The sequence below is a fragment of the Micromys minutus genome (assembly GCF_963924665.1).
Source record: "Micromys minutus genome assembly, chromosome: 15".
NCBI lineage: Eukaryota > Metazoa > Chordata > Mammalia > Rodentia > Muridae > Micromys > Micromys minutus.
The window spans coordinates 584525-605543 of NC_137984.1; the positions used below are offsets into that span (position 1 = coordinate 584525).

A 21019-nucleotide genomic window follows, 5' to 3' on the forward strand; every position below is an offset into this window, starting at 1 on the left:
AATATACTAACATATTGAATGACAATATTATCAAAGGAAACCTTGAGTACTTTAGATCAAGAGTTTAATTTAATAGACTGAAATATAACTGTAGTCTATTAAAGTAAATATATAATTTAACTATTCAGTCAATAGTTATTCATTAAACTATAAGCAACTATCCATATGTCTGAACATAAGCCACTAGTGCTGTGTCCTTTCATTCCCCTGTTGTCTGAGACAGGGCTTCTCTGTATAGCCCTGGTTCTCCTGGATCTTGCTCTGTTGACCAGATTAGCCCTGAACTCAGAGATCTGTCTGCCTCTGCCTCCTGAGTGCTGGGATTAAACGCATGCCCCACCATGTCCAGCTTCACTTTTCTATTATGAGTAGTAGCATTCAAACACAGCTAACAAGATCCTGGTTGTATTGCCCAGTGGTAAGAAAACTGCCACAAAGCTCAGTGTTCATTCCTCAGCAAAGAAGAAATTGAAGGGACCAGGTAATCGATGAAATATTAACCAAGGAACACAGGCCAATTACTGACAAGTGTGAAGACTTGATTTAGGAGCTAGAGCATGTTTACATGTAGAAATTACATAGGTGAAGTTCTCGAAATAAACATGAATTTTTTATCTGTTTTCTTAGAATCTTGATAAAAAAAATAACTAGATTTAATTTTTTTAAGATTTGAAATGACAGAGGTGTTGAAATAGTAATTCCATATTTGTCCTAACATAGCCCTGTTATCCCATCTGCTCTTTCTCTACTCAACCTTCCTCACCACATTCTCATAACATCTATCTGTCTATGTGCATCAGGATAAAGGGGTCCAGATAGAAGATCAGTAGGGAGGAGCTCGTTCTCCTCATAGAGCTGACTGACATACACTCAAACATAAGATATAAACTGGACCAATTAGACTATGGGCTAAGTTTGTGGATGGACTTTTCGACTATCAATTTGCCACCCAGGGCTGGGAATATGACTCAGTTCATAGAGTGCTTGCCACAAAATACACGAATCTAATTTCAATAGCCCTAGAGCATAAGTTTTTGGGTTTTTGTTGTTGTTTTAAAGCCTTTAATGGTGCTTATAATCAATCTCCTTGTGCTGAGGAGTGGTCTTGCTGGACAGCTAAGGCTCCCAAATTGGTGAGCTCTAGGTACAAAAGAAAAAAAAAAAAAAAGCCAAAAACAAAAACCAAGAAAACAAACAAACAAAACCCACTTTCTTAAAAACACAAACAATAAGGCTGGTGAAATGGTTCCCCAATTAAAAGCACTTGATATTCTTCCAAAGAAGCCAGGTTCACAGCATACACAGGGAATCTGACACCCTCTTCAGGTCTCCCTGAGAAAAAGTGCACAAGCATACATTCTATGCAGTGAGATTGACAGCACATCAATGCTATGATGAAAGCATTGATATCATATAGTTTTACAAAATCACTACTCAACTATTTATCTTTTGTTCCTCTGTGGCCTTTTATTTCCATGAGGTTCCTCTTGTGTTTGGAAGCTACATGCTCAACCTCAGATACACACTAGCATCAGGAGACTGTTTTTGGAAAGGTAAAATATAAGGTAATAACCACAGCTGAAGTCACCCTCTCTTCCCAAAAGAGGTAATTTTGTTTCTCTAGACTACATATTGATTTTAAGGTCCATGTAAGATGCTGCACAGACTTTGAAAAGGACAATCTCTAGTAGTGACACACCAATATAATTCTTTTTCTCTCTCTTTTAATACTAAACTGTTGTTCCCCTGGGAGATATATTGGAGCATATCTAACTTAGATATATCATGCACCTGAAATAGCAGGAAAAGAGTCCAGTCTCCGCATGCCACTTCCACTCTCTGTAATTTAGACATTCTTCAGGTTGCATTGATGTACATAGGGAAAATAATCCTTATATTAAAAAGCAGCCATTCATTGGTGGCTGACCCTCCAAGTGCTTCATAAGAGCGTTTCACTCCCTCACCTCACACTGCCTCCAACTCTTGGTGTTTCTAATAAGCAATTCAAGTATAGTAAACTATCTTGTCTGTGCTCAAGGCAAAAATGCCAGCAGACATAATGATGACACAGTTCAGAAAAGCACATTGAAATAACCCTGTAATTCTGGTTCTAAAATACACTACTGTAAACAAACCCTTAAAAAATATTTTCAAACTCTGACTTTACCCAGCCTCCCTCAGAGTGTCCATGGGTTTCTTCTTCTAGCACAAATGCTCTCATGGCACAGTGGATAATAGGTGTTTCCAAAGGATGATTAAGTTGACCCATGACAGTGTTCATCAAATAGCTAAAAATAACATAAGGGGAAATGAAAGAAAAGCCAGAGTGTCACCCCAAAGAATGTCATGGGAAAAACTACTATAGATTAAATCAAATAAGTAACACCATACAGTGAACATAAATATCTATGCTGTAGTCATGGAAATATGTCAGTTTGCCTATAATGAAATACAAGCAAGGTGGTACTGTGGCAAGTTACTGATCTGCACTGGTTATCTGTAAGCAAGTGACACAGTCTACCAATCTTAATAGCACATATTTTATAAGGGGATTTTAAAAATTGCATATAAGACAGGCTTGATGAGTCGAGGGTAGAACACTTGTCACAAGAAGAGCCTTGGGATTGCACTTTGCATCTCTAGACCTTCATGAAGCTGGATGTAGTATAACCCCAGGGCTTCTCTGGCAAGATCAGAGGAGAGATTCAAATCGCTAGAAGTGCATGGTCCAGCTAGACTGACAAACAGCAAAACAACAGAGAGACCCTGTTTTAAACAAGGCAGTAACACCTAAAGCTGTCCTTGGAGCCCCTGACCTTCACACATATACCATTATGCAGCTAAGCAAATTTGACACACACACACACACACAGCCCACATATGCACCCACTGGAGTTAACATTTGGCTCAGACGTGCATATACAAAGGGTTTGAGTTAAAAGCAGTTTCAAACTTTACCTTAGAGCCTTTCGCCTCTAAGTGCTCCTCAGAGTGGCTGCCAGGACAGATTAACTGGAGTTGGAGTTATGACAGACTAGGATCATTGGATTTAGGATCAACAGAATTTAAGTTCCCTGTGAATGCTGTCATATACATTAAATTGTAGACACCAAACTTTCTCTTCTCACTATATCCTACCAGCAGAAGGAAGTATCAACCCCAGTGACACATGGGCATGTTCCTGTTGAATATGCAAGCAGAGTGAAGCTCAGCAAGTAGGTACTTAAAGAATTCGAGCATCATTTTATCAGCCTGGCTAATAGAGTATGCAAAAATCTAAGAGCACAGCACTGGGGTTAAATGCAACAAGTTAACATACAGGCTCATTTCTTATCGTTGTGTGAACTCTCTCTCCTATACAATCTCATCTAGTTTCTAAATGTTAAGGCCATAAACTACTAAATCACACCTCACTAAGTTTTACAAGACAGAGAAATGGTTTCCTCCTTCAATCTTCCAGTTAATCTAAATTGGAGCTTTTATTATTTTTTATAAAGTATGTACAATTTAAATTTAAAAATCCATGCAGTGATTTATAGTACTAGCAGTAGAAAAAAAGAAAGTTTAAGGTGGAATCTAATGTAGTCATAATTTTAAATGCTGTCAAATAGATACTCCAGTGACACTAAAGTAAAATTCAATTAATCACTTCAGAGAAACACGTCTTCAAAAGAAAAATCAGTTACCATTTCAGTGAAAGACAAATGTAATGATATGTCAGCCTCCTTCCTTACCCTCACATCTAGAACAGAACAGATAGCCAAATGAGGAAATGAATTTGTTTCATGGGGTCAAAAGCATAAAAGAATATTTGAGGATCAAGATCACAGACATAAAAATGTGTGAGATCAAAGAACAATGTCTAGCCCCGTCCACCATCTGCATTCACCTATATGTAACAGGTTTCTTCGTGGAAAACTGACATCAACAAGGTGGAGAATGTGGAAATTCTCTCCTAATAATAACTAACATTTGAACATATCAAAATTCAATGATGTCCCTTAGTAGGGCAAAGCTAACTGAATAATTACAATCTTCTATTCACATTAAAAATCCCTCATTATGCTCTTGCTCTTGCAGCCTTGCTCTCCCATGCCTACCCCTCCTCTTCCCTTCCCTTCCCCCCTCTCCCTCCACGTGCTCATGGCCGGCCTCTACTCCTCTACACTCTCTCTCTCTCTCTCTCTCTCTCTCTCTCTCTCTCTCTCTCTCTCTCTCTCTCTCTGCCTCTACCACCTTCTTAACTCTCCTATGACCTGAATAAACTCTATTCTGTACTATAAAAAAAAATCCCTCATTATGGATCTATCGATAACTGTTGAAAGATGGGTAATCCTTGACCACTGATTGGTTACCCATGCTCTAGTCTATGGTCCCATACTATTGCACATTTTAATAGCAGTATTAACACTTACTGAGTTTTTTTTTTATTGAAAATAAGAGGGCATGCAGTTTACATGGAGCTACAAAGTGAATCTTTGGGAATGTAAAGGGGAAAATGAAGGTGGCTATGAACATATTTTACTGTATACATGTATTAACTTCAAAAAGAATAAATTATAAATAATTAAACATCAAAAAATCCCTCATTACAATGTTTAAGACACAAAATAATTTTTATCCAATTCCTTTCTATATAAAGATTTTTTCCCTCAAATTATGAACAAATTCTCCTTTTTATTTAATGAGAGATGTTCTCATACAGTGTATTGAGGGGTAGTGTTGGCCTAAGCAGAAACCATAGGAAGAAATACAGAGTTATCTTCTTTTATGTTCCACTCTACTGCAATGAACATGAAACTCATGGTGTCAGCTGGGCTAATAGGCCAGAGACTTCCCAGGGTCTGCCTGTCTCCATCCTCAGTTCTAGAGTTAACAGGCACACAAAGCCATGCACAAATTTTTATGTAGGCACTGGGAACTTGAGTAATTTTGCCTTCACAGTAAGCATTTTGAGTTCCATGCCGGTCAGGAAGCTCCTCACCCTTCAGATGATATGTAGATACAGTAAAAATAGGGGAGGATTTGGTGAACTGGACAAAAAACAGAAATAAAAATAAATAAATAAATAAATAAATACACTGACTGGAGCCCAAAGTTGAGCTTATGGGATCAAGGGAGGAAGAAAATAAAGATTCTGTCCCATTTGAGGTCTTCTGGAATTTTTTTTTTTTTTTTTTTTTTTTGCTAACCTACAACATTCTAACTTCTCAACAGGATGCCTCATGTCCTTGTCACTTTTTGCTAATTTCTAAGTTACAAACAGGAAAACAAACAACTCCCCATTACAACTCAGTAGTTTCTCAACCAATAGCTCCAATGGTACTCAGGTCACTAACTGGGGTATCCAGCATCTGGGAATCACCTTCATGCCTTCTTGCCATGTTCACCTATGAGTATGCACACTAACAGACTTCTAACTCAGCAATCGATGTGCCTATTTGTGAAATGTATGGACATCAGATAAAACTCTCTGTGCCTGATTTCACTCCCTGATGATGGTTTCCAATCAATATTGCTGCTTCCAGCATGAGTCAACTCATTCACATTGTGGCATGACACCTATTTCATCTTGGAACTATTAAGAACACTGATACCATACACCTGTGTATATTCATTGAATGAACACGTGGCTCTGGATTTCTGGGCTTATATCCAAAAATGGATTAGCTGCCCATTGGGCTGTAGAGGGGCTATGCAGATTTCGAGTCTACATATCTTGAGATGCTTCTTCTTGTTCCCAACTCTTCTCAGCAACACCTGGTGTCACCCATGGTGCAGCTGACATTATTATACCTTTACTTTCCATCCCATTGATGAATAGCTTCTCCTATTTTCATTTGACTTTGCTGAAGGGCTCAATCATGAAGCGTTTCTCAAACATTTAATATCCTTCTTGCCATAATTACTGTCATCTAACAAGCTAAGAACTGCTCTAGAATGTGGCAAGCTGTTACTACCAGTACATATTTGTCACGAGACATTATTTTCTTATTTTCTATATTCTTTCCTTAGTATCCAAAATGGTTTATTGATAATTTCTGAGTTTTTTAACCCTCTAATGGCCAATAAAAAGTCAATTATTAACAATGCCCAAGTACTATGGACGGCTCTATACCATATCCGCTTCAGAAAGACAGACTTCCTATGACAGAAGGCATGGTTTTGTTTCTATTTATGTTTTTTCAGTAAATTAAGTAAGCAGGCCTACTTATTTGTATGAACAAAGATGGGTCATTTGAAAACTTTAAAATATATTTATTTTATGTATACGAGTGTTGCAATACATATATGTGTATGTAGCATGTGTATGCCTGGTTCCCACAGAGGTCAAAAGAGGGCATCAAATACCCTGGATCTGGAGTGATAAAAAGTTCTGAGCTACGGGTGCTGAGGAGGAAACCCTGGTCTTCTAATAGAACAAGTGCTCTTAACAGGTGAGCCAAGTCGCCAGGACAAATCATGGTAGTCTAGTAAGTCTGATCATGTCCTCTTTGGCAATATATGAGCATATTAATGCTCAGGAGGCTCTTGAATATTAGAAAATAAGTTGTAGAAAAATGACTTGTTAAAAAAAAAAAAAAACAGCACTAGAGGAGATACCTCAGTTAGTAAAGTATTCAGCTTTTAGGTATGAGACCCTTCCTCCTTGATCTCACACCAAAGCTTGAGAACTTATAATCTAAAATGAAAAGGGTGAGACAGGACGGAGGATGCAGGGGGGGGGGGGGTCCACGTTGACCAGCCAGATAAACCAATGCAGCAAGTTCCAGGCTATTTAAGATGAAAAATTCCTAAGAACAGTCCAACTTTGTCCTCTTGTCCCCACATGCACAAAAACACATGTACACATGAACCCACTTACACATTCACATGCATATAAAACAGGTGAGTAAAACAGAAATACACATGGGTATTTCACTTCTCCTTAGATTAAACATAATTATATTCTACAATAAATAAATAAATAAATAAATAGATAGATAGATAGATAGATAGATAGATAGATAGATAGATAAAAATAACATGCCCGTGACCTTTTCCCTTCTTTGCATGATTAATTACTTAATGTGTTATTAATTGGAGGATATGGCTGAATATCTAATACTTTCAATTTCTGTGCATAGCATCCTTTACTGTAACCGATGATTAAGTAATTGTGCAAAAGGTGAACCAACAAGGTCGTTTAAACATTCTCTTTAGCTCTCATTACCCACCATCAATAGCAATTAGTAATGGCAAGATTTCCATAAATCAACATCTTTCTGATTATTCTCTGATGATAAACCGTCAAAATGTGTGCATACCAGCCCACCTTTTTAATATTACATGAAAAATTAAGTCTAAATTTACCACTGAGAATTCTGAAGTGAAAAATGTACAGAGTTACTATTTTCCTACTCGAACAGGGAAGACTACAATTCAGAATAAATAGAAGGCTTACTCCCAGCTTGTACCTTAGAATAGAACCACGAAAAAACATTTCATAAAACATACTCACTGAATTCATTTACATCCTCATCTGAATATCAATCATTTAGGTTTTATTTATTTGTTGAGAGCTTGTCATATTCCACTGATCACCATCAATGTCTTCTCCTTTTGTGCTTATGAATCATGTTAACTAGCAAGATTTCTTAATCAATCACCATAATTGACATTTGCACTTCCAACGGTGATGTCTAAAACTCAAGGCCAATTATGAGGGACATGCTGAATTTGTAGAAAAATCTATTTTATCTATCTTTATGTAATTATAATAAAACACTAAATGTATGCTCCAAAAGAAATTATTTATAGAATATTAACCTCAACTATATTATTTAAAGCATAAAGAAAGAATATTATTTTTTATACAAACATAATTCTATATATAATCATTTGCTTCTATCTAAACAATACTTGTTCTCCTAGGTACTATGGTTCAAATTTTGTGTATATGTTTCTGATTCTTATAATTATACAAGTTATTACTAAACACATAACTTAGAGTTAGATCCAAATTCATATATGTAGAACTAAAAAACAAAACAAAACACTAGTCTCGTAATATATTAAGTGGAATGTATATACTGATATGCTATCTTGTTGTACTTTTCACAAATTACAAAAAAAATCCATGATCTATTTTAAGCTATCAGAAAATGTACTATCTTATAAAATCAAAAGTCAATACCTACACCAAGACCTAGGTCAATAAGAAACAGATCTCTGCGCTATTTCTACAGAATTTACTCAGAAAGCATTTCTGCTTGATAATGTTGTCTCCTAGGTTTCTCTCTACAGAAGAACTGTCTCACTCATGTTCTGTGGGAGACTGAGACCATTTATCTCCTGATAGACTAGTGCTTGCCTAAAGTCTAAGTAAATCACATCTGTGAGACATGATCAAAGATATCAAAATGAATAAATCTCATGGTTAATATATTTTTCTATATTTTTTATTCATGTTTTTTTTTCTTTTTCTTGTTTTCTAGTTTTACTTGATCATTTTGACTTCTTATTAAGGGCAAAAGAAGAAAAACCAAATGTTTACAAAGTTACATAATTTTTTCAAAGTACATAAAGTTGTGTTAAGAAATCTCAAAGAATATTGTTAAGGGAGAGGTAACGAAAATTTTAAGATTTTTACATGTGACCAAACAGACCAGTAAATAAGTTTAACATAACAAATCCCTATTGTTACATATAAAGTGAAAAAAAATCTTGCTTTATTTTTCTGAAATACTCCTGAAAATGTGTCTTACCTTGAGGCATTTCGGGGGGCAGGTAATGGGGTTCTTGCGCACTGACATGGACCCACTCAAAGTCATCATATAAATCCTGGTGGTAGTCGCAGGCCCCTGGACCATCATCAAAAGTACAGCCACCTAGAAAGAGAAACAAGGAACATGGTGATGGTCTGCACACCCTTTGTCTATGTGAGAAAGAAAAGCACTGAGCAGCAAGAACTAGATGGGAATATGCACCTAGCGTGACATTTGTGGCCTTAATTGTCAATGGCACCTCTTTTGATCTCTACTCCCTTTAGAAATTCAATAGAAATAGAAACCTCAGTATACTCAACTTGTCAGAGCCCCAGAAGGAAAGCTGAAGTTTTGAATTACTTTTAAAAAAATATATATGATGAAGCTTTCCTTTGGCTTATAAATCTCTAATCTAAACACTGTTGCCAGTGTTATTGGAAGGGTGATAGAAAGCGAGAAAACTTTCCTTGGAATGAAAGTTCAAAACCATGAAGTTCATGTTTTAGCCTTATCCATCCTTTGATTTAAAAGATGTCCATGAGCTTGGTAGTGGTGGTGCACACCTTTAATTAATTGAGAGGTACTTGAGAAGCAGAGGCAGGCAAATCTCTTGAGTTCAAAGCAAGCCTGGTCTAAAAGGCTACAGAAAGAAACTTTGTCTTGAATAATACACACACACACATGTGCACTCCCACAGGCACACATGCACCCATGTGCACCAAAAAGCAAATAAACAAGAATAAAGGTGTCTTTATTATGTATGTCTACAGGGCCCCCATTACACTTTACACAGGTATGGTCCCCTCTGTATATAAATTTAAACTACCAGTGGATATTGAGTCAATTGGGAGACAAATAGCTGTAATTGTTGCCCTTCGTAGACATGGTAATTTTAGATCAACATTCTGATTAACAGTAACAGGAAGAAGAGCTATAGAAGTGTGTTGATGGTACATGTCATCATCAACCTGGTGAGGTTATTAGCAGTGTGTCAGATGGATCGTGAAATCATTGAATCTGATTAGCTTGATTTGCATGATGAGAAAAATCCTTGAAGACAAATCTTCAGTTTCCACTTTACAATAAGTTCTAATATAAGAGATACCACAAACCTACTTAACACATGGAAAGCACATTTATAAACCTTCTCTAGCACATTCTTACAACCAGTTTTGTAAAGGGAATTTCTAACTCAAAAGTATTAGGAACTAATGAAGTGACAACAAAGTGTGGGAAACAAGAGATAATAATAATAACAATAAATAATAATAATAATAATGTAAATAACAAAAACTCTAGGTTGAAACAAAATAATGTGTGTGATATAGGTGATAACAAGATAAACAAAATTCTAAAGAAACCAAAAAAAAAAAAAAGATTATAATCACTAAAGCACATCTAAAGAAAGGAAGATGCACCAAGCAAAGAAACACAGTATATCTTTCTAGATGCCCAACCCAACAATGACCTCCTCTTCTATTCCAACTGAAATACTTGATGAAGCCTTTCCTGAGCCTTGCTTCTTGCTGAGAAGAGAAGAAAAGCAGTGCATGAAAACTGAGATTGCAAACAGAAAAGTAACACACTCATAAAGAAACATGGTATTGTCAGGGCCCCAAAACATGTCTGAATAATAGCTATAAAGTGTATGGAATAGTCAGGCAGAAACAACATGAACAGTTTCTGACACCATAGAAGGAAATCAGACAGTTCAATCTACAGTTGTATTGAAACCCCTAAAATTTTATCCAGAAGAACACAGAAAATTATAAATCTAGCAGCCACGGGAGTACAAAAAAGAATAAGCTAAACTGGGGCAGGAGCACGCTTTCAGCTTATAACACAGCACACTGGACACCTCTCATCCTGTTCAACTGGAATTTTGGTGGGGGCAGGGCAGGGAACAAGTTGGGTCTTATATATGCAAGAAGGGCTCTACCATCAGGTTTCATCCCCAGTCCTAGCCCTACCATACATCTGGAGCAAATTATACCATACTATAACCCTATTGGTGATTTTAGAAGTATAGGTTTCTATGGTATGTGATCCTCCAAATGCACATTCCTGAAATACAGTATTTAAGAGAAAAATACTGAGCATGTATGTGATGGCACACATCTTTAATACTAGAAATTAAGAGGCAGAGGGAGGTGGCTATCTGTAAATTCAAGGCTAGCTTGGTGAGTTCAAGTCCAGCCACAGCTAAATAGTAAGGTTCTTATTTATTCTATCTTAAAATGGAATTGTCAAAGTACAGCTCTCTAGAAACCTTTGCCAGTGACTCCCACAGTAAAGAGTCTGTGGACTCATTAAAGTTCTAAGATTGTGGCGATGTAGAGAATTTGAAATCCAGAGCAAAAATTATCTACAGGTTCCTTGACAATCATTTATTAACAACCTCTTTATATGGAACCTACCATGATATCAACAATTAGGCATAATATATTCTTTTTGTCAGGTAACTAAGTGCATAGGTCCTAATTTACATGAAGATACATGCTGAAAAGTCATAAACCTCTAAGGCCTGTGCCAGAGAATTCCCACTGTGTAGTGATCCTTTCTGGAAATTTGGGGGAAATATTATTTTTGCTAAAACTCTTTTGAGGCCAATGAGACAACTGAAAATATGAGGATACTTGCCACTAAGCCTGACAACCTGAGTTCAATTCAGAAAGCCACATGAAAGAACAAAGTCAACTTTCCCAAATTTTTATTCTCTCTTTCCCTCTCTCTCAACAAGTAAACAGACAGACAGATGATACTGCTAGATAGATTAATTGATTGTTATATGATAAATAGATAGATGATAAATAGATAGGTGATAGTTAATAGATGATAATATATGAAAGATAATTGATAGATACAAATAGATCAATAAACAGATGATAGATATAGATGATAGGTGGTTAATAGATATATAGATAAACAAATTATTAATAAATATCTGGATAGATAAATACATACAGAGAAAGGAAGGAAAGAAGGAAGGAAGGAAGGGAGGGAGGGAGGGAGGGAGGGAGGGAGATGAAGGGAGGGAGGGAGGGAGGAAGAGAGGAAGGGAGGAAGGGAGGAAGGAATGAAGGAAGGAAGGAAGGTGATAGATGCAAAGACACTTTTATAAAACTCAAACCTTCTCTAAAGCCAAACTCTATTTTTTTTTTTTTTTTTGGTTTTATATTTTCATTTGATTTTCTTTTTGTTGCTGTTTTATTGGTCCACTTTGCTGGAGTTTTGAAACAGGCTGCCCATAAACTCAAGACATAACTTAGCATGACCTTGACCTCTGAATCTTTTTGCCTCTACTTGCCCAGTTCAGGAAGTACAGGCCTGTCAATAAATCCAGTGTCTGTGGCCTTAGAGATAAAACCCTGGAAAGAGTCCATGCTAAGTACTATACTAACTAAGCTACATTCTCTTCCCTGAAGTAAGAGCTTTTTAATAATTCCCAGGATCTGATTAATTTTAAGTTTGAGCCAGAAAAATAAATAAAAAGATAAAGTCATTAAGGTCTATGCAGCTTGCTCTGCACAATCTGTGAAGGGTAAGGAGGCTTTGAAAAATATCATAGCAGAATCTTCACCACTGTTCCTTCCAGGGCCCTCCTCTATTTATCACTTCCTGACCAAGTATAAATTCAGGAGACAAACAGAGTTATCATCTATGTACCTTACTGCATTCATGGAGTAAGCTCCATTTATCTGTAAACATGGAAAACATTGCTAGATTTGAGCGTGGGAGAAAACTATATTCCTCTAAAAGAGCATATGCAAGGTCATGAAATATATGCTGGAAATACGGTAAGTATCCTTAATATAACTGTATGATAATTCTTAGAGAAATGTTAAATCAACCTTCACTAGTTATGAACGAATCAATAATATACAGATTTCTTCACTTAGGTGACAATCTACATCACATGATGCTTTTTCCTTCATTTTCAAAAGAAATTAATACAGCATACAAATTTAGACCTCACAGTGTTAAATGAAACAATCTGTGAACAAATCCTTTTGAATTTTTTTAAATTAGAAATCACAAATTTAAGGGGCTAGAGAGGTGGGTTGGTGATTAAGGTCATATAGTGTTACAACAACCAGAAAGAACACAGCAAGGTCAGGGGATGGGGAGAGTTCTAAATGCCTACAACTCCAGCTCCCAAGGAATCCAATGCCTTGGGCTTCCATGAGCAGCTATGCTCATGTGAATACATGCACACGAAAACACCTAATTAAAAAAATAAAAATTAAATATTAAAAAATAATTATAATATAAACTCACTGGTATGAAATCAAAATGCTCAAAGGAGCCCATACACCTCACCAAAATGATTCTGAAGAACTAAAAATAAAATGACTTGTTACTCTTGACTGATGTTCTAGTTGATCAGAACAGATCTTTATTCCTAGAACAAGATGATATTGTGAAAAAGTAGAGAAATGGCTTTCAGATAACGTTCCTCTGAAAAATGCTGGAATGTCTAAATAGATTTCTGTTTCCTGTTAACTCTACCCTTCTGGGAATATTGAAGGTAGAAAATGAGAATTGACAGACATGGTCAATGCCCAGATAGTGTGTGTCTGTGTCAGCTACAAGCAACATGTGTTCCTCAATACACGTCCAAAAATTAAAATACACACCCATGAGAAATATTCAAGTACACATGAAGAAGTTTTGCCTTTACGTAAGAGTGAATGAATCCTCTGTCATTCTAATTTAGTGCCACTAGGAGCTTAGTGGATAAAACTTGGAAAATTTATAAATGAGTCTCTTTAAAAAAAAAAAAAAAAAAATCAATCCAGACTCCGAATAGTCTTTGTGCTTCTTGCAATTAATTTGTATGTGAAAATATTGTCTCAGCCTAACTCCTTGCATAGGAAAGGAGACCCTAGCAGGGTTCCTCTGAATTAAGAGCTATCATTTATGGATAGGTAGGAGTAACTCCTATTGATGAAAAAAGAAGTCATTTCCAACACACCCACTGATTATGAAATTGTTCCTTCTTGGAGTTCCACCTCTAACTGAAAATACATGTTTAATATGTATAACCCAATATTAGGTAGTTGGTAAGACTTCTTATTTAAATTGTCTAGGATTCAAAGCAAAGTCTATACTTTCACTGCATAACCATCCTACAATAAGACCAAATTAACCAGAATGGAGTAAGAATCTCAATTACACACCTCTTCAGGGCAATAGCATTCAAATGCACTAGAGCTCAATTAATAAGATGAGGAATTTTAAGGACCTGGCATGCACTTAGGTGATGGAAGAGACCTTGTCTGTCCGCAGCATAGCGTGTGGTTAAGGACATGCACAGCTTTGCTATTTCCATTTTCTGAGCTTCACATTGCTCCCCATTAATATCAACAATTATAATCACCAAACAAAGTGTGTAAAGATTAGTCAAAATCCTCACATGTAACGGTACTCATACCGAATAACCTTCTATAAAGTACACACTTACTATCTCCCTGGCCCAATATTTAGTTTACAATATTTAGCTATTTAGTTTTGATCCTGCCCAAATAATTAACAGCTTAATCTTAAATTAAAAAAAATAAAAACATTTTTCAACTTAACTAGCCCAGAAAGACAACAGAGAGATTTCTCAAAAGCAGTTTCCCTGAAGGCTTACCACACGCGTTCTCAAACAAAAAGTATGCCTTAATTCAGGAGTGACAAATACCTATCTATGCAAAAGCAGTTTGGAAACACTTCAGGTTTCCTTTAACTTCTGTTCCAACAACACAATTCTTGTAAGAAAGTGGTCAAACATGAAAAAACTAGCATTACAAGACTGCAGTGGAAGAACACATTTCCTACAGCAGGCGGCAGACCATGTGGGCCATAGGCTGAAGTTCACTGGCCCATATGAAATCTCTCTCATATGAAATAATCTTAAAACTACTACTAAAATTTAGCCTGGCTAAAAGCTTATTTTCACATAAATGGGTGGTAGTGGGCAATATCAGGGAGTTTGATTTAGAGATGGAATCTAAAACCAACCCATTTGTCACAAGTCCAACACTGAGGGTGGTGAAAGACAAAGAGAAATAAAATACCCACTACCATAAAGGTTTAAGGCCAGTAGAACCAGAGAAGCAATTTTATAGCATGACCTTGCATATATATGTAGACATGCATACTACTGAAATATTGATTACCCTAGAAGTCTATAATTACATGCCTTTAGAAATAACTTCAGAGAGGTAAAGGGTTTTATTAAATTGTAGCAATGCAAACTTCTAATCTCAGCATTTGGCAGTGGAGGCAGGAGGATCCAAAGGTCACCAAGATTTGACTATGTAGTGAGTTTGAGGTCAGTCTGGACTATATGAGATTCTTCCTCCAAATAACAAAAGGGGCTAGGTGGAGATAAAAGGAATGTACTAATAAAACATACTTTATCACAAAAAAGTAAATGAATAAAACTCAGGCACGATAACACAGAAATATGCAGAGAAGAGAGGCAGAAGCAGATCAAAGCACAGGCCTGCACCTGGGTTCAATTCCTAGTACCCAAGTGTTGTCTCACAGCTTTCCGTAACCACAGATTCAGGAGATCTGAACCCTTCTTCTAGCTTCCTTCATCACCAAGCATACACATGATATACATACATACATACATACATACATACATACATACATACATACATACACCCACACACAGAAAATAAAAATTAATAAATCTTTAAGGAAAAGGAAGGAAGGAAGGAAGGAAGGAAGGAAGGAAGGAAGGAAGGAAGGAAGGAAGGAAGGAAGGATGGAAGGATGAAAGGAAGGATGGAAGGAAGGAAGGATGGCAGGAAGAATGGAAGGAAGGATGGAAGAGAGATATGGAGGGAGGGAGGGAATGAGGAGGGGGGAAGATAGAACAAAGTTTATGAATCCAGACAGTAGAAGCTGATCATGCCAGTAAGCACCCAATCCCACTGTACCCGTGACACTGGCCAGATAATGCCTGTTATCCTGTAAAGACTTTGCCTCACACTTGTTGAAGTCACTCCCTCTGATGACAAAAGCAGGAGGGCATCCTTGTTTGGTGGGATGATTAATGTTCAACTTCCAAGATGCCAAACCACCTAAAAGACATACCGCTGGGAAAGTCAGTGGAGGACTTTCTGGACTAGTTGAGGTGGGAAGACCCACCTTAAAGGACAACCACATTATTCTGTGAAATGCAGTCAGAGCCTGAGTAAAAAGAGAACAATGTCTAAGAACTGGCATCCAACTCCATACTTTCTGGCTACAGATAAAATAGGACCAGCTGCCCCATGTCCTTGCTGCAACACCCCCACTTGCATGACAGAACAGATCTCCTCCAATGAAGTTCAAATGAACCATTCACTTCTTTGGTTGCTTATTCTCTGGTATTGTGGACAGGACACATCCACAGGTTGAGAAGTCTCTGGATAGTAATTTTACATAGGGTAGGCTAAGGTAAAAGTTTTGTTAGCTAGCACTGTCCTGCTAGCTTCACCTTTGACCTCTCCCACAAAAGACACAACAAGCTATGGGATTTTATTTAATTTTTAGAATACTTCTATTAGAATATGATTATATCACTACCCCTCAAGCCTTCCCTTTCCTCTCTCCAGTCCCTCACATACCTCCCACTCTCAGATTGACAGCCTCTTATCTTATTATTCTGACATATACACATACATGCAGGCTGCTGAGTTTGCTTCCATTGCAGCCTCAGGGCTGACCATTTGATATTACATAACCAATCAGAACTTCACCCTCCAGGGGAGAGCCCTCTCTCAGCAGTGACTTTTAGCCTGTAGCTCTTTACCTAGCAGTGGACTTTCACAGACTTTGGGAGTCTTAAAAAAATAAATAAATAAAACTTTCTTTTTAATAATGTAACTTTGTTCTAACACTCTTTTCTACTGTCACAGAGACTGCAGAATAAGAAATATTCTTGTTTTTGTTTGGTTTGGATTTTGATTTATTTGTTTATGTTGGTTTGTTGGTTTTGGAGGGACTGAGTAAATTGGTGTTTCTTGTGCTTGTATGAGGGTGTCCAGTTCTCTGGAACCAGAATTACAGTGTTGTGAGCTGCAATGTGAGTGCTGGGAATGGAACCTGGATCCTCTACAAGAGCAACTATAGCTCTTAACCAAACAGCCATCTCTTTAGCAACAGTGTCTTTTCCTTTTAACTATTCCAGCAAAATCCCATCCTTTGCACTTAGATACACAATCTTAAGGAAACCACTGAACAAAGTAATTGAGAATAAATGTAGTAAAAAATAAAAATCCCAACTGAAGCCATTTTTACATTCTGGTAAAACTTGAAACCACCCAAGCTTAGACTTAAGCCAATCTTTGCTTTGTTTCTCACGGGGAATTACTGTTGGGTTTCACTTTACCCACAGTGTGTTGACTAGTTCTGGCTTATCTCTACAGTTGCTCCTGACCCCACTCAGGCATGGGTGATGGATCATTTTTTATGATTAAGGGGCACTCTGAGAGGCTGAAGCCATGGAAAACAAAATTCCATGATCCAGGCTTCCAGAAGAGATATTAGAGCCTGTTTAGAATTTCAATTTTCAGATCAGACTGGAGGAGCTATCTAAAATATGCTCACTCATACCTTAACATTAACAGTTCACATAAGACTCTAAAAATTAATGAAACCAGTATCCGAAACTAATTGAGGCAAACTAGTTGATGTGCATCTCAAACAAATGCAAAAGCATTGCTTTCCAAATTTTTCATTAAAATGGAACCCTTTTGCTATCAAAATACCTTACTATTGATTTATATGAAAGATATACAATCCTATCTGCATTTTCCATGTTGCTTAAAGCAGGTTCTTTTATGGTTTTGTGTGTGTGTGTGTGTGTGTGTGTGTGTATTTCTGTTTTTATGGGTGGTATACATGTGACTGTGGGTTTGTGTGTGTGGTATATGTGTGCATATGTGCATATATACACATATGTACATGTGTGTATGTATATGCATGTGTGTACATACATATGTGTGTGTATGTGTGTGTGTGGTGCATATACACCTGGGTAGGAAGATGCACATACCCCAGCATACAGAGTAGCCATGGGAGGACATCCTCTGTCTAACATCTCAATCTGTCTAATCTCTTTGAGTCAGTGTCTGTCCTGAGACTGGACTAGACTGACCATAAGCAAATCCCAGTGAATGTGCTCACCAAGTGCTGGTATTACAAGAGAATGCAGGGCCAAGACAGCTTTTTATACAGATGCTAGAGATCTGAACTCAGGTCTTCCTAATTGAGCAGCAACTGTTCTTACTCACTCAACAAGTCCTCTATGTTCCTTTAAACATATCCTTAACAGGGAAGAGTTATGGCTTTCTCTGCCATTTTCTGACATTATAACAATAAAATTGAATGTCAATTACAGTCAATACACTAGCTGGTGCTATTAAAGCCATTAACTCACTGTATGCATCACTGAAGACAGTCTGGCTTTCTGCCAGACCTAGAGACAAGTGTCTCACAGAAGAGGTATGGGTCATAATAACTTCCTCCTTGTAGTCATCTTTCAGAAAAAAGGATATGGTTAAAATTTGGTGGGACTGACCCATAAAATAAAAATACCCCAAGCAGCAAAGCACAGCTACAGACTGGACGTGAGAGGAGATCCCATTGTAATGGAGAGAGTCAAGTAGGACAGCAGTAAGTATGGTTTGAGTTAACTTAAGCCATGCCAAGATTCTGGTCTGCCTGGGTTATCCTCTTTCTGGTTTCTATGATGTGTGAAGGCAATTCAACTTGAGTTCCCCTCTCTACTTTCACCAAATACTTAGGAACTCTACATTCAATATTTGAGAACTCTCCATATATCCTGTAACTTTAGAAGCTAAGCACACTTGAAGACTGAAGTTACTGTGAAGTTAGGGTTTGGGTTAGGAAACATCGGCAGGCATTCCCATGATTGCTTTACATATATGTGAACTTGTAATGTAAAAAAAAAAAAAAACTAGTAATTTGGAGAAAGAGAATAGAAGATCTGAGTTTACAGTTATGCCTTTCATTCAAGACTTGGATAAGAGATGAAAATCTCCAGTGAAGAGTAGAGACAAGAGTCAAAGTCACCACTGTCTGCTCCCTGGTGGAACTCAAAAAAAAAAAAAAAAAAAAACTTTGACTCTGCCTTGAAATGAGGCATAATTAAGTTTTTTAAATGACCTTAAGTTATGTACCAAAAAACTTACAAAAAAATCTGTATGAGGAAGAGCTATAATAGCATTTTGCGTGCTCGGAAAATTGTTGGTTCTGAAAAGATCTGTGAAATGAAGCATAACAAACAGAAAGGAGTTAACTGTCTTATGCTGTCGTGTCTTGTAGATCCTCGAAAAACAGGAGCAAGAGACCTGAAACATCATATCACCAAGTGTAATAACTGGTACAATGTAATCTACTTAATTAATTTTCTCTCTGAAAATAATTCTAAAGCATTACAACCAGTTCTAAAATCTGTCATATTGAGAGGTTTACTGGGAAAAAAAAAGCAAATATCTTTCTTCAGAGTGGGATATAGTACTGGGGATTTTTGCTTTTTTTTTTTCCTCCTTTCTAATTTTCTTTATAAGAGGAAAAGCCAGGAAATAAGATTTGAATAATAGATGAAAGGCAGAGATGGTGTGGAGGTGGCATTTGAAGTCTAGCGTCCCTGTGCCGAATGAGAGCTTTCATGCCTCATTTCTTACCCCAAGCCAGAGCACACATTTCAGAAATTTCAAATAATAAAGACAAACAAAATAATATATATTATTTTAGTGTGCTACTTTTAAGGACATCTGGACACATAATTACATTTTCTAAAAAATGTTAATTTATGTCTCAGGCTTTATCTTTACTATTCATATGAAGAAACCTTGTGACAAAAAACAAGGGGCATATACCTATCATTTGCAGAAGGAATGGCTGAGATTGAGGTAACAATAAGGGGACCACTAGCAGTTAGTGAGTTCTAATTTATCAATTTCACCCCTACAAATATACCCTATATAAATATTGGCATGCATTCTCTCTTGAATTCTACCAATAAAAGTTAGGACAACCAACTCCCTAAATTACAATACAAGTTTCAGCAACACCCAAAGACAATAGGACTACCTATAAAGTTGAAGAGCAATGACAGCAAACCAGCTTGTGGAGATTTCCTCCAATTCTGGGCTTATGACAAGGTGAGGTTTCTTTCTATAATAGATAAGTCATAGGGGAGACAAATGCTAAACATTAGCAACTGGTGAAGACAAGGCAGGTGTTAGAAACCACGTGGGACACGGTAATTACTTGCTAACTGATGGGAGCATATGGAGGCAAGAGTTACAGTTATTGATCTTTAATCTCATGCAGAAACAAAAAGAAGAAAGTATCATAGGAATCACGAACATATGAGCATCCCTTTTTGCCCACCAAACCTACCAGGTAGCTGTTTAGCATATTGGGAAACAGAGAAAAGGCTTGTGAGGAGAAATGTTTCACATTTATGATAAACTGGTCTGGATAAGAAAAACAGCACTGTACATGGACTAAAAAACAAAACTATCAAAACCAAGAATGGTTTTACGTATAGCTTCCAGATATTCTGATATCTAACAGCATTACACCTCTATTCTGTGGTTCCTTTTGAGGCTTTATATGTAGGTAGAGTCAGACTGCAGCCTGAAAGAGGGTTAAAGTGAGTTAGATTTATCTACAGCATTTCTGCTGCTGCTTCTTCTGCACACATGCACATATGTCCACATGAGATACTTCAGTCACAACTGTGACTATATGCATTGCTTGCTTATAGCACTCACTAATGACCAGATATCAGTAGACTATAAGCTCCTAGAAATAGTTTAAATTAAAAGAAAATACACTCAGTTGAAGGATTCACATCTTGAACACATAGGGGCTTCAGAAAATTCCACTGAATGTCAAATCTCTCTCTAACCCCTCCTCTTAACTCTCAATGTTCTGATTAATTTTATCTGATAGTTTGGGTATTACCATGGGTTGTTTTCCCTAATTCAGATGATACACAGAAGAATAAATTCATGATCCCAGACAAGAAAATAACTGATATTCCAAATAAATATGTTTGTATGTGGGTTAAAATATTTAAAATTAATCTGAAGAAGATCTAACAGACTATCAAATGTTAGTGACAGAGACCCAGAGTTAAAAGAACAGAAGAGATGCTGTGTGAAGCTAAAGATTAAGCTTGAAAGTCCTAAAAGGGGTGAAGAAAAGGGGTGGAGACTCCTGTGAGAGGCTCAGATAGAATAGAATACATA

At 36.9% G+C, this 21019-nt stretch overlaps 1 protein-coding gene across 5 annotated transcripts in view; it reads right to left on the reverse strand.

The window, feature by feature from the left end:
• Window positions 1-21019, reverse strand: part of PTPRK (protein tyrosine phosphatase receptor type K) — a gene marked incomplete at both ends in the record, with an annotated part of 530533 nt that overhangs the window by 391192 nt on the left and 118322 nt on the right. For all 5 annotated transcript variants that reach the window (XM_080929566.1, XM_080929568.1, XM_080929564.1 and 2 more), the window contains one exon: window positions 8748-8870. In XM_080929566.1, coding sequence (XP_080785692.1) covers window positions 8748-8870 — 123 coding nt within the window. The remainder of the gene's footprint in view (window positions 1-8747; window positions 8871-21019) is intronic.